Source organism: Diadema antillarum, unplaced genomic scaffold (assembly GCF_040938485.1).
Source record: "Diadema antillarum isolate AM-2024a unplaced genomic scaffold, OU_Dant_1.0 seq00000472_RagTag, whole genome shotgun sequence".
In the NCBI taxonomy this organism is placed as follows: Eukaryota; Metazoa; Echinodermata; class Echinoidea; order Diadematoida; family Diadematidae; genus Diadema; species Diadema antillarum.
Window position 1 is genome coordinate 709,925 of NW_027271440.1, and position 15,899 is coordinate 725,823.

At 36.2% G+C, this 15,899-nt stretch overlaps 1 protein-coding gene across 1 annotated transcript; it reads right to left on the bottom strand.

Moving 5' to 3' along the window:
• Positions 1–5,065: 5,065 nt before the first annotated feature.
• On the bottom strand, positions 5,066–8,288 carry LOC139733360 (ileal sodium/bile acid cotransporter-like). Its single transcript, XM_071644199.1, has 4 exons — positions 8,064–8,288; positions 7,384–7,577; positions 6,773–6,977; positions 5,066–5,578 (listed from the first exon to the last, which is right to left on the bottom strand). The coding sequence occupies exons 1-4, from the start codon at positions 8,286–8,288 to the stop codon at positions 5,066–5,068; spliced, it is 1,137 nt and encodes a 378-aa protein (XP_071500300.1).
• Positions 8,289–15,899: the final 7,611 nt, after the last annotated feature.

Consider the following 15,899-nt stretch of genomic DNA (forward strand, 5'->3'; position numbering starts at 1 on the left):
GTCACAGCAGTGATTATGAAATAATGAAATCAAGATTGTTAATGAGGGGTCAAACAAAAAGTCTGCATACCTATGTATCAGGGGTCAACAAAAAGCCTACATAGTCATTACCTATGTACACACATACATATACAAAAATTTAACAAATCATGATCAATGTCTGTACATATTCAACCCTATAAACATTACCCCTTCATCGCTCACCCGTATACCTCATCAACACTTCCCCCTCTAAATCATAGGCATACTCCAGGTATACCTCACTCCAGCACAGATATACACACATATTTGCGCGCACACACACACACACACACACACACGCCCACAAACACCGAAACTGTTCACCAAACACTCAACAACAAAAAGCACAAAAAGGTAGCAAAAGATGTGGAGCAAGTATCACCGTGTCATTAATTAATTCCATTTCCTGCTGTGGAGCAGCGTACCTCGTTTCATTGCTAATCTCCTTTCTTCTTCTCGACTTTCTAACATTCTTTCTCTAATTTCTCTTATCAAAGGGGGCCTGCTCTTTTCCTTCGAAAATACAAATATCATCCATTTTATCAACGATATCAAATGGTTTATAAGTTGTCCTTTTCCAATATCCTGTGTTTTAATACCAACATGAACAGATTGCCAATCTAACTTTTGCATCTGGGGTAAAACAAAAACTTCACTACACAATTTCCAAATCTGATTAACTTTCTACAATAAAAAAACAAATGTTCATAAGTCTCAACCTCAGAATAACAAAATGTACATTGGTTATCTCCTACAAAACCAAAAGAAAATAACTTAGTTTTTGTATATATTAAACCATACAACATTTTATATTGAAATTCACGCAGCTTACAATCAAGAGTAGACTTCCGAGGCCTTAGAAAAATCGATCTAATATATCTATTTCCTCGAAATTATATAAACCAACTAAATTATTATATGCTGATGATGTTTCAATTTCATCCCTTATCCCGATTGTATCTATTGTATATCGATTGTATCAAATTATGGAAACTAAAGTTGAAGAATATTTTGGAAATATGTTTAAAGCTTATAGTGCTTTTCAATATTCTGAGTTCTTTTTTTAACAAGGTAAAACAGTGTGTCAAACACACACACATACACACACACAAGGCAATAAACGCAAAAAAAAAAATAAAATTGAGGGTGACACACACTCATCATATTCACCCACCCACCCATACAAACAGCTTTTGTATTCAGGTATTTATTTTACACAGATAGAATCCCTAAACAACTAAATTATATGTGACCCGCTACAACAAAATGATCCTAAAGTCGGGTGAGGTCGATTATTTGAAAATTGCATGACAAAATTCCCTAATCTTTCTGCTTTAAATTGATATATAACACATTTTATGAAAATAATCGGCTGCGGAGATATCGATGTTTAAAAGAGAGCATGTCGAGACGTATGGGAAATCACTGTTTCGAGAAAAGCGCCCTAAAAGTTTTCCTTGCGACGCAATCGTGATCAAGGGACACGCTAGTCAATTTTCACCCCCGGACAATAGAAGGTAAACCCTAGCAACCCCCGAAATGCTCATTCAAGCACAGCGTCGGCGGTCTCCTCACCGACCAATCAGTGACCAGGATGCCAGGAGAAGCGGCTGGGCATAGCGCATCCCACCCGCACGCACCAGTCGACTTGGCAGTGTGCGAGCTTCACGCTTCGGTTAGCGGCAAGCAGCAAACTGACCAATGAGATCACTCCGGTCATTGTTAGGGGCGGAGCCTATCTGTGGCGCTCAATCCAAATTTTCGAACCGGTTTCTGCTTGGTCGAAACGCCAAAAACATGGCCCAGAAAAACGCTATTTTTTGGTCTTTCCTTTCATCATTTTGCTTCAAAATTTCGACAGATGATAGAAGACATGTCAGACTCCAATAATATGTCAAAATCAGAAAATCGTAAGTTTTGACCAATTATGATGCTCTGACTTCAAACTCGATTTTCACGGCTTCGACTGTGCGCGACTTTAGGACCTTTTTGTTGTAGCGGGTCACATATTTCTACACACACGCAAAGAGAGTATACACACACATACACACACACAAACACTCACAAGCACACATTGCATTACCTCCATAATATTTATAGACGTGTAATCTTAAATCTTGTGTGCACGTCTTGCAAAAAAAAAATCAACTTATTGAAATTCTTAACTCCTGATGAAGATTGTGCGCAATCAGTCACTTATACAGAGATGGCTTTAAAACTTTCAATTAATGCATGTAATGAGGATGCAAACGTCCCGGCCACGTCCATGCTATATATAGAGAGCCCATGTGTTTTAACTTTATAGAACTGAATCAGGCACAGTCTAAAAAGGAATTAGCTTCTTAAAGTTCCACCTGCTCAGCCATGATTTCCAAACAGGAGGTTTTGTAGTCACCCTGCAAGACCAATTATGACATTCGATATAAATCAATATATTATGCAGACATTATAATGATCATTCAATGAACATTTTATTACGCGGTTCAAGTATCACATGGAGTAAAACAAACTTCAAGTATACTTTGCGGAACGTTGACAGACCTACATTTAATAAAAAGGAAAACAAAGAATAACAAAACTGTTCTTGACCAACAACAACTTGATTGATTTGATTTGATTTCTTGGTTTCTGTATCATCATTGTACATATTATACACATTCATGTACAAACATAAATATGATAATAATATATAAATATTTTCTTGTCCATTGCCTGTGTACAATGTACCGCAAAAGTACAACAAAACATACAACAATGAATAATACAGAGGGGCTACAGCATAAGCGTAGCTTGATTTGCGTGCAGCCCCCGTAGCATAACATAATATTATAATATACATCGGAAGGAGAGTAGGAGGGAGGGATAACTTGCATAGAGATAGGATAGTTGAAAGGAGAAAGGGAAAGGAGAGGTTTGTCTGCTTTCACCAAAAGGTTTATACAAAGTAAAATCACCTGTATCACTGATTAGCAAGACATGACAAAATATTTCCTCACCGAGGTACAGGTGGACAGTTGATGCAGGTCATGGTCGGTTACATAATCATAACTTGAAAACAATAATCCGATATTTCAACGTGTGTGTTCGAATATGTTGTAACGCTATTTAAACAGCAGAAGATGTACTTTTTGATAAGCTGTGTACCTTGTTCTGAGTAAGAAATGTAATGAGGCGAAGACAAACTCATTCGTTCAAAGCTGAAAAGAGCTCACAAGTATAGTGAATTGCATCAGAATTAACACGTTTGGTATCATGAAGAAGTGTTCGTATCGGGCATTATGATCAGAACAATAACAGTAAAACTGTACAAATGGTGAGAAAACAAAGACTGACAGAGATTCCATTGGATTTTCAAGTAAAGTTGCACATGTCGTATAGAACAAATTGCGAGACTTCATTTATCACGAACAGAAGTTATAGTAATAGAGAAATTGAATTTAGGGGATAATGACATTACGACTATAAAAATCTCTCTTTATGGGTATTTAATACAACGTACATGTACTTTTCGATTCATGGTGTCAATTTGCCAAAGTACATTTCCTTATTTCACAACATTGTAAAAACAGTCCTTCCATTCCCAGTCTTATCAAAATCAAATCTCCAAAGTCACAATGGCGGTACCATTTGGCACTAAATGAAAACATGAAAACTCACCAGTGTATATCAAAGAGATGTCTCTATGCAAGATGACCCCCCCCCCCCAAAAAAAAAAAAAAAAAAACACACACAAAAAAAAAAACAAAAAATCACACACACACACACACAACAAAACAAAACAAAACAAAACAAAACAAATCAAAACAAAACAAAACAAAACAAAACAAAACAAAACAAAACCTGAACCTACCGACGAGTTTCATTGAGTAAGACAATTCAGGAAAAAATACTGAATCATTTCCAGGTTTATGATCTAACAATTAATCCTCGGAATAGGCTAATCACCTAATGGCTAAGCGTGTGGTAAAAGCTATACAGGAGGATTGGTCCGAGCTATTATCATATGATGCTGACCTTGATGAAATGATGAATAAATTCAAAGACACGAATAAGCGAATGATTTTTTTTCCCAAATCAAACTAATTAAGAGCATACTAGACTTAATATTAACCTTTTCTTTTAAAGGGATGGTATAGTATTGGTAGAGACGAGACTTGGGCTTTTAACTTTTTGCTAGATACTAAGAAGACACTTATGAAGTATACTGGCAGTACAGAGCATACCATTCTAAAAGGAATTCAAAGTTTATTTGATGAAAATCAGATTTGGAACGGCTGAGCCATCCAAACACAAAGTAAAAGAAAGTGATCGCAATAAATCATGGGTCCCACCTTGTATCACAATCACTCTGTTTTGGATATCTCGGCCATTTTAAAACCAATTTTCCATAAATAAACGTTGAATTCTTCTCAGAATTATATATGCTCTTTCATATTTCATAAGAAATTTTTCATCATCTAACCAAAAAAAAAAATGTTACAAAACTATACGATCCCATTTAATTATCAAATTGCTTTTTTGGTGCTCCGACAAACCATAAGTTTAAAACAAATATGAAAATTTGAAGGTGTTTTGACATAGTGCGTCAAGTACCATGAGCTGTGAGTAAGACGTTTATGAGAAGGCAAAAACAAAATGGGGTTAGGAAAGAAAATGATATGAATTTAGTAAAGCATGATCATTATCCTTGATAATTATGTGAAAATTTGTAGTTATATTACAGTCTTCAAATGCCACATTATAGGCACATATATACAGGACTACCGTAACCAACCTGATTGAAAGCTGTCGACGAAGATCCGTAAAAAGTCGAACGCTCAGTAAGGGAACGACTTCCTTGCTGTCACAGCTACTTGTTAACCAAACAATGCAGCTGCCATAACGTAGGCCTACGTGGCCAAACCAATTTCATGTTACACATTATGCATAATAACATAATTATATTATGCATAATAATGCTCAGAGGACTATACCTTTATATAATTTCATTTAATTGATGTTGTACAATTAATGTTGAAGTTTATGTTATTTTCCTCATTGTGCATTATTTTGAAATGGTTGTGATTTCTGTGTCTACCTTCTGAGTGTAAAGTGAGTTGCCAATTTTGCTCGTCACTTCTGGGCCACTGGCCTCCTGTTCATTTGATCTTGACTCTATTTCAATGCTGTCTTCAGCATCTGCCCCTTTGCCTTTTCGCATATGTATAATCCATTTGTATAACCCGATCAGTAAAGCTGGCTCGAGATGGATCAAAAACAGATAGAGAATCGGGTAGAAGAGCATGTCTAGGAAGAGAGGCGAATCGGCGAAGGAGAGGAGGGTTACCGTCAAGGCAAATTCTACGTTCTGCGAGCCGGTCTCGAAGGCGATAGCACGGCACTTGGCGTGAGGCTGTCGGAGCAAGAGGGCGAACCCGTAGCCCATGGCGAAGCCCAGGGCGGGAAGAAGGATGGAACACAGCCACAATCCCCATTCAGCTTTGTAGAAATTGGGATTCAGCATTATGGGGAAGGCAAGGGACCCAATCCCAATGAAAACAGCAAGAGTCAAGGATACCTGATGTGCAAGTGAGAGAACGTCAGTGAGCATAGATCAATCCGGATCGTTTTTATTGTTTGTTTGTTTGATTTATTTTCCTTCCAACATAATTTCATACATACATCAAGATTATTTTTAGTAATATCACATAGAATATCAGAAAGCAGATTACAATGTACATGATTCAAAGAAGGAAAATTGATGTGTAAATTAATTCCATTAACAAAATATAACTCATAATTTACCAAATTTCCAAATAATTACCTGAGAAATTATGCGGAAGAAGGATTGCCGCTATAAGCAAAAGCTTGAACACGTGGCAGCCCAGGGACCTATCTACATAATACACATATTGTTTGCCGGAATGGGGAAATACTACAAAATATAATAAACTGTAAATGCATTATGTTTTATATTATAGTGCATAGATACGAATAAAAGTAAAGTGAATTATGATGATGATGATGATGATGACAGGGTAACGATGTGGAAAAATGTGATAATGAAGATGAAAGTGATGTTGGTGATGCTGAAGATAGTGAGAATGAAAATAAATGATAGACACAGAAACATTGCTCATATTTGTTGTAGTTTTAAATCAAATTTACAGGAAAAGAAATGTGATCAAGCAAAACTAAAATCTATATTCAGAAGCTATGTTCATAGATTGTAATCTGACAGTAACGTAGTTTTCAATCTAGCCTTAAAAGATATGTCTCGATATCAGAATCATGAACTTTCAAAACTACCATGCCTTATTTTTTTTCTTCTTTGAAATATTCCATTGCTTTATCTGTCATCACACATAACTCACGATACAAAAGTTGAAATTATAGAAGGATTTTCTTTTTGAAGAATTGTGCGAAAAAAACAACAAAAACTTTCAGAAGATCTTCTGAAACAATATACCGATGACCTTTTCACAGGTGAATGATGTTATTCAAATGGCAATGCTAATTCTGCGATTCTTATACGTCTGTCAGCTTTACCCCTTCCTCGTGAAGGGAACGCCCTGTACAACTCTGATACTGATGCATAGGGTACGGACGGGTGTAAAAACTTTTCTTTTTTTTAAGATAGTTGTGAGAAATGAGTATCTTTTATGGGTATCACATTACTTTCCTGTGGATCTATATTCTAGTACAATTGGAGTACTGCGCAATGATTATTTTAGAATCATCTTAAAAGGTGAACCTATCCACTTTAACTCACCCGTGTAATCCAAGTCGACCATTCTTTCTTCCACCAGTTCAAGAACACTCCGAAGGCTGCGGGGATCAGAATAGTGATGAAGTTTGTAAAAATATCAAGGTAAGGAATCACCGCTGACTCACTGGTCCACACCCGAGAGTAGATAAAAAGATTTAGGGGCATCATCCCTAGGGCGGCGACTGTGGAAATCGTTGTCATGGAAACACTGACAAAGAGAATGATGTGAGCGTGTGTGTAAATAGAAATTCAGGCACAGAATTTCTTATTACAACGTCCACTCTTTCATACTTCTCTTTTCTCCCCGTCATTTGATTAAACAGCAGGAGAAGATGTCTTACGGATGAGGGCATTACACAAAAGTAATTATCGTTTCTATGAGCCGTGGTTGGGATAATTTTTCAAAATATATATCGTTTTCTCCGATGAAAAGATACAGAGATAGTGATGATTAACAAAGACGTGCAACTATTTCAATTACTTTGTATAAGACTGACGAAAATCAAAGCAACAATAACTGAAAAGGAAAGAATATCACAAAATGGAATATCTCATGTCTTCTGAAAGACTGCAATTGCATGAATTAAGAGACTATTAATGCAGATGAATATCACCTCAAGCACACGTCCCCATTCGTCACGTATGTGAAGACATTTGAAAAAGTTCCACCAGGGCAGCATGCAACTATGAGGACCGATATGGCGCCGGCCGCGTCAAGTTTCAAGGCCAGGCCGAGGCAGAACCCGATGAGAGGCATCAGTACAAACTGTGACGCCATGCCGATGAAAATTCCGGCAGGATGACGAAACTGTACGAGGGAAGTTGTTGTTATGTTGTTGCTATTTTAAATTTAAGGCGTGTATCATTCATTGATGAATATTTGAAAGAGAAATGTTCCAAGAGCCAATGAGATAGTAGTCTTGCTTCCAGACCCTCTGCTTGTACTATTTTTGCTTTGACGTCTATGATGCGTCTCTTTGCTTGGACCATGCATGAAAATACAGTGACCTATATCATCTTGCATATCTTCAAACATTTCCGAAGTGAGAAATACCATGGTGTTTGCTTTGTATGCGTGTGTGTGTGTGTTAGTGTGTGTGTGTGTGTGTGTGTATTTCGAGGCCAAAGGTCTTGGGATTTGCTGGTAATACACCTGCATTCATAACTTCATCAATATCTTTTTTTTTAAACAAAACTAAATGGTTTCCCTGTCGTTCAGGAGGTATTGCGAAAATGAAAATGATTTTATTCAAACGGGAAGGATTTTGCTGAATGATGTATATGGTCTACAAACCGTTTCTTTAATGTCCTTGAAGTTAATGGTCACGCCCATTGACAACATCAGCAGTACCAGTGAGATAACGGCCAAGATCTGTGACGCCAAGGTTTGATTGACTCCACCGTTTGGAGGACTGACAGTGGTGCCATTACTAGAAATATTTGGCGTTGTCGTAGACAGCACAGTTGATTCTGTGATCCATACGACAGTCACATCCGTAGCATTCAGCCCGAAATCCATATCGTATGATTATCAACTGCCAAAAAAAAAAAAAAAAAAGATTAAAACATATCACTTTCCTCCTGCTACCGGACTTGCCGGATATGATACATTTTCGCTTTCTTTCAATAATGAAGAACCAAATTTATATTCCTTTCCCAGAGGTGCTAAATCTACACTTTAAGATAAGGAGGATAAGATAAGATAAGGGGAAAAATAAAAATTTTCTTTCAATTCCAACTTCAAATGACGAAGGGAGCAAAGCCACAAAGGTGAATTAATGGACAAAATTTCATTGTTTAATCCTTTTGACGTAGGAATTTACGAATTTATGAGATAAATTCAAGCCGATATTACTTTCGGTAAGGTAGAAATATTAGGTTTCAATCTGAAAAAAAAAATAAACAATTACAATTTCTACCATTCCTGTTAAATTTGCTTTTTCCTTAATGTCATTTGAATTTGGAATTGACAGAATCTTTCTCATTCTCCTCCACTATTTCTAGCTTTTGTTTATCTTGGGGGCTACGAAGATATTATAGAGATCATAGTTTTATTTTCGCAAGTTAATTAACTTTCTTATTTTAATGAATTTGTCTTTGGTTGTCATTGTACTATGGAACAATAATACAATGGACTTGTTCATTTTTGCAATTTTCACTTTTGTTCCTTGCAAGAGAAAAACGAATGGATTCACTCATGCGTAAAGTTTTTGCTTTACCTACCTTTTTATTTCCCTGCCAGCTAATAGCTTATTGAGTCACCTTTCATATGGTATGATTATAATATATTAATTTTTCTCACGGTGACATACAACACGTAAATACTGATTTAGTGACGACTTTCTGCGACATTGCGTGATATTCGTTGAATGATTTATTATCTGTTCACATTTCACTTCTATATTTTCTCCATCTCTCCAAAGTATGCTTCGAAATAAAAATGTTGCACAACTATAATCAAGTAATGTGTAGGTCATCTGAAAAGCCGCAGATTGGAAAAGTGTAGCTAATCCGGGTCCCGTTTCATAAAGCTTGTTATCAGTGACAACTGCCACATTTCTGTGACAAATTTGCTCTTAGCCATTCAGATGCAAAGATTTCAGTAGCTTATAACAACTATGACAACTTGTCATTGATAACAAGTTTTATGAAACGGGGTCCCGGTCTTGCTCTGTGGTCAAAGTGCAGTCAAAAACGTAAACAGGTTTCTGATCAGTTATAATATGATTCAGCACATTCTGGAGTTTTGTTTTTAATTGCTTATTTTCTCATTTTCTAAAAAAAGACAACAAAACTTACCTAAGGATTGCAAATTTTCTTTCATAACCGGGAAAGGCAAAAAACGTAGTAATTTTCAGGCGTAGGTATCATACTCTTCTAGAAACCTATGCTAAATCACATTACAGATTTAAAATAGATAACACACTCGCTAATTCTGAAAAATCATCATGCCCTGCCTGCGTTGTTGGGTCTAGAGAAATTCCTCCGTATCATTTGCTCTTCTCCCGGACGTTCACATACAATGTATATTGTTTGTCTCTAATAAGATACAGGTGTATTAAGAAAATTATGTTCATGTTTAACTAAGGTTAATTTATATACATGTATGACAACAGTTTACTCCCTTTTATTTTTGATTGTTTGTTCCTCAAAAGTAAATCATTCCATAATTATCCCACTCGACGGTCCAATGAGTTTCACTTACCACTTCTTCGAACGATTTTAGCTGAGTACACACTTATTCATATTGTCCAAATTACTGGAAATCCTTGAACCACGACATTAAATCTGCTCTTCCTATACATTCATGCAAAAGAGATTAAAGAAGAGCTCATTTCCGAGAAGTATACGATCTAATCTGTTTTGGATATGAGGGAAAGCTGGATTTTTTTTCTTCCTAAATTATTATGATTATTATTATTTATTCGGCTTTAAATTACAAATATCAATATTACATTTTTTTTTCTCGAAATCCGAACATACACTGGAGTGGTGAGGGTGCACCAGGTTGGATAGCCCGGATCTGGAAAGAGCCATCTGAATGACTTGAGCCCTCAGGCCATCCTCCCCAACCCACCTGATGCACGCAAAACAGTCAGTTTACAATATAACCAGTGATAACAAAAAATACAAATTTCATTAAGATGCATACATAAAAAACAACAACGCATGTTGCGTATTCCTGTTTATTTTGTTATCTCGTTGTCATGCTAGTCTTGTTTCCTATCGTGTCGTCAAGTCAGTCTTTTCCATGTATAAAGAAGTCTTGTTGCTGTCCCAGTCTCGTTTAATATTTGTCCGTTTGTTTGTTGTTGCTTTTGTGTACGTAATATGTTATTCCGTCTGTGTCTTTAACAGTGGGCTGCCAAATATTTTTGTTGCTGTTGTTGCAGTTTCAATCGATTTTATTTTAATCAATCTGATTTTTTTTTCCAGAGGGGCTCACACTCTACGAGCATTGTCTGATCAATGGGTCCCTCAGTTTTTGTACGCAGTATATATTGGTATTTCACTTTGATTACTTCAGCACCCATTACAATGAGTTGTTACGGTAAGGGTGCACTTATTTTTTATTACTATATGTTCAATTCACATGCATTATCTCTGTAGAAAGTAAAATGTATAGCCTATTTTGTTACTGTGTAAAAACGGAAATAAATTTGAACTTGAATTTGATCTTGAACCACCGGACATCAACCCGACAGCCAGTGCTGGTTCTAATCCCCAGCCTGCAGCTGATATTTCGTAATTATTGAATTTCATGAAATTCTTCTGTAGAGTTGTTGTTAATATTGCAATTAATTGGCGAATCGCCTTGCATCGACGTAAATAGAACCAGTACTGGTTGCCAGTGGCTGGATGTCAGAAGTTCGGTCGTCTAAGTGGATAAGATGCCTGCCCGGAGACCCAGGAGGGCGTAGGTTCGAATCTTGCTCGAATACGTATGCCCATTATGTAATCTCATGTCTACTACTTGAATATTGATCAATGCAGCGGTATTTACCTCAATGGAGGGCAACTTGTCAAGCAGTTTCAATAAAACAACTCGATGGAAAAATTTTGATGAATCTGAATAATTACGCAGTACTCGCTTCATGTTAAAAGGATTAGAACCAACACTGGCTGTCGGATGGAAGCTCGGTGGTCTAGTGGATAAGACCAAACACTGATGGGTCAACGCAGGGCAGTTTGTCAATTAGTTGCAACAAGAATCCAGCTCTTTCCAAGTGTATACGTCCTTTCATGAATCAGGGTACCAGGCGGCATTTTATCAACCATCATGCTTAACCCTCCTCCTATGCGCATTTGCTCTTGAATTCAGGAAAGAGGTAATTGTAACTCTTGAGCTTTTGTCCCTCGCTACGTTACTCCATCCATCTTATTGTGAGCCCCTTTCCTTCCTAGTGCTAACTTTGCACAAGTTGTCATAATATGAATTAATTGTCGTCAAAAACAATGACAAACAAACAAACAAACATACGAACGAACAAAAACCAAAACGAAATGAAGCAAAACAAAACACTTTATAAGAACTACCCTCTTTTCCTGTCATCTCGTGTCAGAATAATGTTAGTGATTTTTTTATCTAACCTAAGCCACCCGCTTTCAAATCAGGCATTATGAGTCAAAGCTTTAAAAGATGATTCTTTGTTTTTGGACATACATTGTTTATCAATTTCTCTCAGTGTTTCTCAATACAGACATCAGGTCAAAATGTATGTTTGCTTGCTATATTTCAAAGTTTGAAATATACTGAGGGAATAAGTGGTAATGATCTACCCAATTTCAAAGCATTTAAAAAGAAGTGAATTGTGACAAAAGGCTAAAACTCTTATGAACATTATTGGAAGAGATGAGTGCAGACAAAGGGAAAAGTAATTGTTTAGTTATCATTGTTCACTACCTAGCACATAGATTGGAAGTGTAGTACTAGTAATGTGTGTTTATCAAGCGAAATCACAGTAACTGCGTTGTATGTCCTATTGACATTTATCTTTACATACACCTTCGGGACAATATCAGGAAAAAAGGATAATGTGTGTCCCCTCTCGAAATACACAAAGAGAATGTTACCTTGACAAGCTTGAAGATATTGATTACTTGATTAGTTATCAATATTCAAGCAAAATGAATGGATTGAAAGGATGTAGAATATCACTTACCTTAACAAGTAGAACAAAATAGAAGAGATAGGATTTCTATTGCGGGATATCGCACACTCTGTTTCCGCGCCGACATTTACGTGAGTAAAGTATACCATGGTTATACAGTGGGATCGTGATCACCGGCCTCATCAGGAAAAAAAAGAAGAAATCAGACTATTCCATTTGTGCATAGGGGATATTATATGGATCTGTTCATTATCAAATGCAGTGGGTATGGAGTTCGTATAATGTAAAAAATAGAATAATGAAAAATAGTCGCTGCAAAGTTAGGAAGCACACTTGTATCGTGTTGAGTATAGCTGTGCAGGAAAAAAAAACCCCTGGAATTGTACCCATCATCAATAATTCCACTCATTTGCCTAATTGCAATACTTTCAGGATTCTTCAGCTCTGTAAAAGTCTGTTCATTGCCTCGAAAATTAATTTGTAAATGAATTATGATATGGTGATGTTTGTTCTTAGTCATGAGAGTGACAGCATGATACTACATATTCATTTAAGGTGGTTCTTTCTCCTTTTAAACATCGTCAACAAGACAAGTTCTACAATTCTGTCGACTGTTACTTTAAATGAGCCAGCACATTGTCATGCCTTTCGTTTTGTTTGTTTTGACTTCGAGGGTTGCTCATCAGTGTCATTTGATTATATTGACTTCCGATACATCATTTCTTTTTCTTATTTACGACCGAGACATTCACACAATCACTACCATCGTTTAATTGTTTGCACGATACATAACGACATTTCTGGTGATGGAAAAAACAGCAATATTGCTTTCTTCTGTCATGTAATGCGCTTGCCGAAGTCAATGCACATCGTACAGTCGTAAAGTATGGTATAAACCATTATCAACGATTAGGTGTAAAAATGTCAGAGGTAGAATGTCTGGGGTAAAAACGTCATCTTGGAGATAAACTATGTTAGAGTATTGTATCTATCATCAAAACTAAAGTTGAAGAATATTTTAAAATTATGTTTAAAACTTAAAGTGCTTCTCAATATTCTGAGTTCTTTCTTTAACAGTCGCGTACACACACTGTAATACACGCAAAAAAAAATAACGAGGGTGACACATTGTTGCACACCCAAATGTAAACAATATATAACTCATCATAATTCACCCACTAACACATATACACAGCTTTTATATTCTCATATACTTTTTAATAAGCAGATATGCCCCCTACAAAGGAATTATATTTCTACAAACACACACCCAAGTGAGTATATACAAACAAAAACATTCACAAATACACATTGATTACCTCCATATACATATAATATTAAACCTGGTGTTAACGTCTTGCCCCCGTCTCCCCCAAAAAACAACAACAAACAAACCGATTTAATTCTAAACTCCTAATGAAGAGTGTGCACAAACAATCACTCATTTAAAACTACAATTTCTCAGAATGTTATAGAAATGAGGATTCAAACGTCCCACTCACGTCCATGATAGTGCTAATTCACATGTGTTTTCTCGGTATACAGAACTGAATCAGGCATAGTCTAAAAAAGAATTATCTTCTTTAAACTTCTACCTGTTAAGCCATGTTTTCCAAACGGGAGGTTTTGTAGTCACCCTGTAAGACCAGTTATAGCCTTTTGTCAAGGCCCTCTAGCTGGATGGTGAAGAGAGCCCAGCCGAGTGGGGTCGCGTTGTTGCGCTCGGCTGGACTCGATTCGCTCGTCCGTTACAGCATTCGACATTTTGTAAATCAATATATTATGGAGACACTGGTACGCACTCACAGAGCAAATTTACACATGTATTAAGCCGTTCAAGTGTCACATGGCGAAAAACAGACTTCCAGTAACACTATGCGGAAAGTTGACAGACCTACACATAATGATAATGGAAATAAAGAATAACAAAACTGTTCTTGACCAACAACAACTTGAAAACAATAATTATCTGATATTTCAACATGTGTGTTCGAATATGTGGTAACGCTATGGTAAACGGCAGAAAATGTACTTTTTGATATAAGCTGTGTACCTTGTTCTGTTCTGAGTAAGAAATGTAAAGAGGCGAAGACACACTGATTCGTTCAAAGCTAAAAGAAGCTTACAGAAAGTTTAGTGAATTGCATCAGACTTTGGTATTATGAAGAAGTGTTCGTATCAGGCATAATGATCAGAACAATACATGTTATAGTAAAACTGTGAAAAAACAAAACTGACAGAGATACCATTTAGTGTAAAATCATACATATAATGTAACACATTAAACTTTGTATCAAAGACAGAAGTTATACCAACGGAGAAGTTAGTCCAAGGGATAATGAGAATACAAACTTGAAAAATCTGACTTCATGGACATTCAGTATAAAATTTAAAGTACTTTCTAACCAGGATGTCAATTTGCTAAAGTATAGATTTTATTGATTTATTTTCTCAACATTGTAATATTAGTTTACCACCCTCAGTCTTTTAAAAACATACCTTCAAGTTAATCCAACTCAAAGCTGACAATGGCGGTATCATTTGATTCTAAATGAAAACATGAAAATTCCCCAGTATTTACCACAGACATATTTCTTTTCAAGATGACAAAAACAATACCTGAACCTATACCGACGAGTTTCATTGAGTAAGACTATTCAGGAAAGAATACTAAATCAATTCAAAGCTTACAATGATTTAACAATTACACCTCGAAATAGACCTGGCTATGTGGTAAAAACTACAAGTTGATCGGTTCGTGTTACTAACAAATTTTGATGCTGACCTCCATAAAATGATGAATAAATTCAAAGACATGAATTGATGAATGAATTTGTTTTTCGTCAAATCAAACTAATTGGAAGCATACATTAAGACTTGACATTAAACTTTTCTTTTTCAAGAATTATCAAGTTGTTTATTGGTGCCCCCCCCCCAAACAAAAAAAGAGAGAGAAGCATGAACATGGATTTATTTTATAAAATCTTGAAATCATGGTGTACAACAAACCATGACTAACAATTTATATGAAAATTTGAAGGTATTGTGACATAGTGCGTCAAATAACACGTGCTGTGAGTAAGACGTTTATGAGAAGATAAAAACAAAATGGGGTTAGGGAAGAAAATGATATGACTTAAGTAAAGCATGATCATTATCCTTGATAATTATGTGACAACTTGAGGTTATGTTACAGTTTTCAAATGCCACATAGGCACAGGCCTACAGTAACCAACCTGACCGAAACCTGTCGACAAAGATCCTCAAAAAGTCGAACGCTCGGTCATTAAAGACAATAAGTGAACGACTTCCTTGCTGTCACAACTACTGGTAAACCAAACAATGCAGCACCCATTACGTAGGCCTACGTGGCCAAACCTATTTCACGTTACATACATGCATACGAACATAATTGTATTATGCATAATAATGCTCAGACGACTATACCTTTATATAATTTCATTTCATTAATGCTGTACAATTAATGTTGAAGTTTATGTTATTTTCTTCATTGTGCA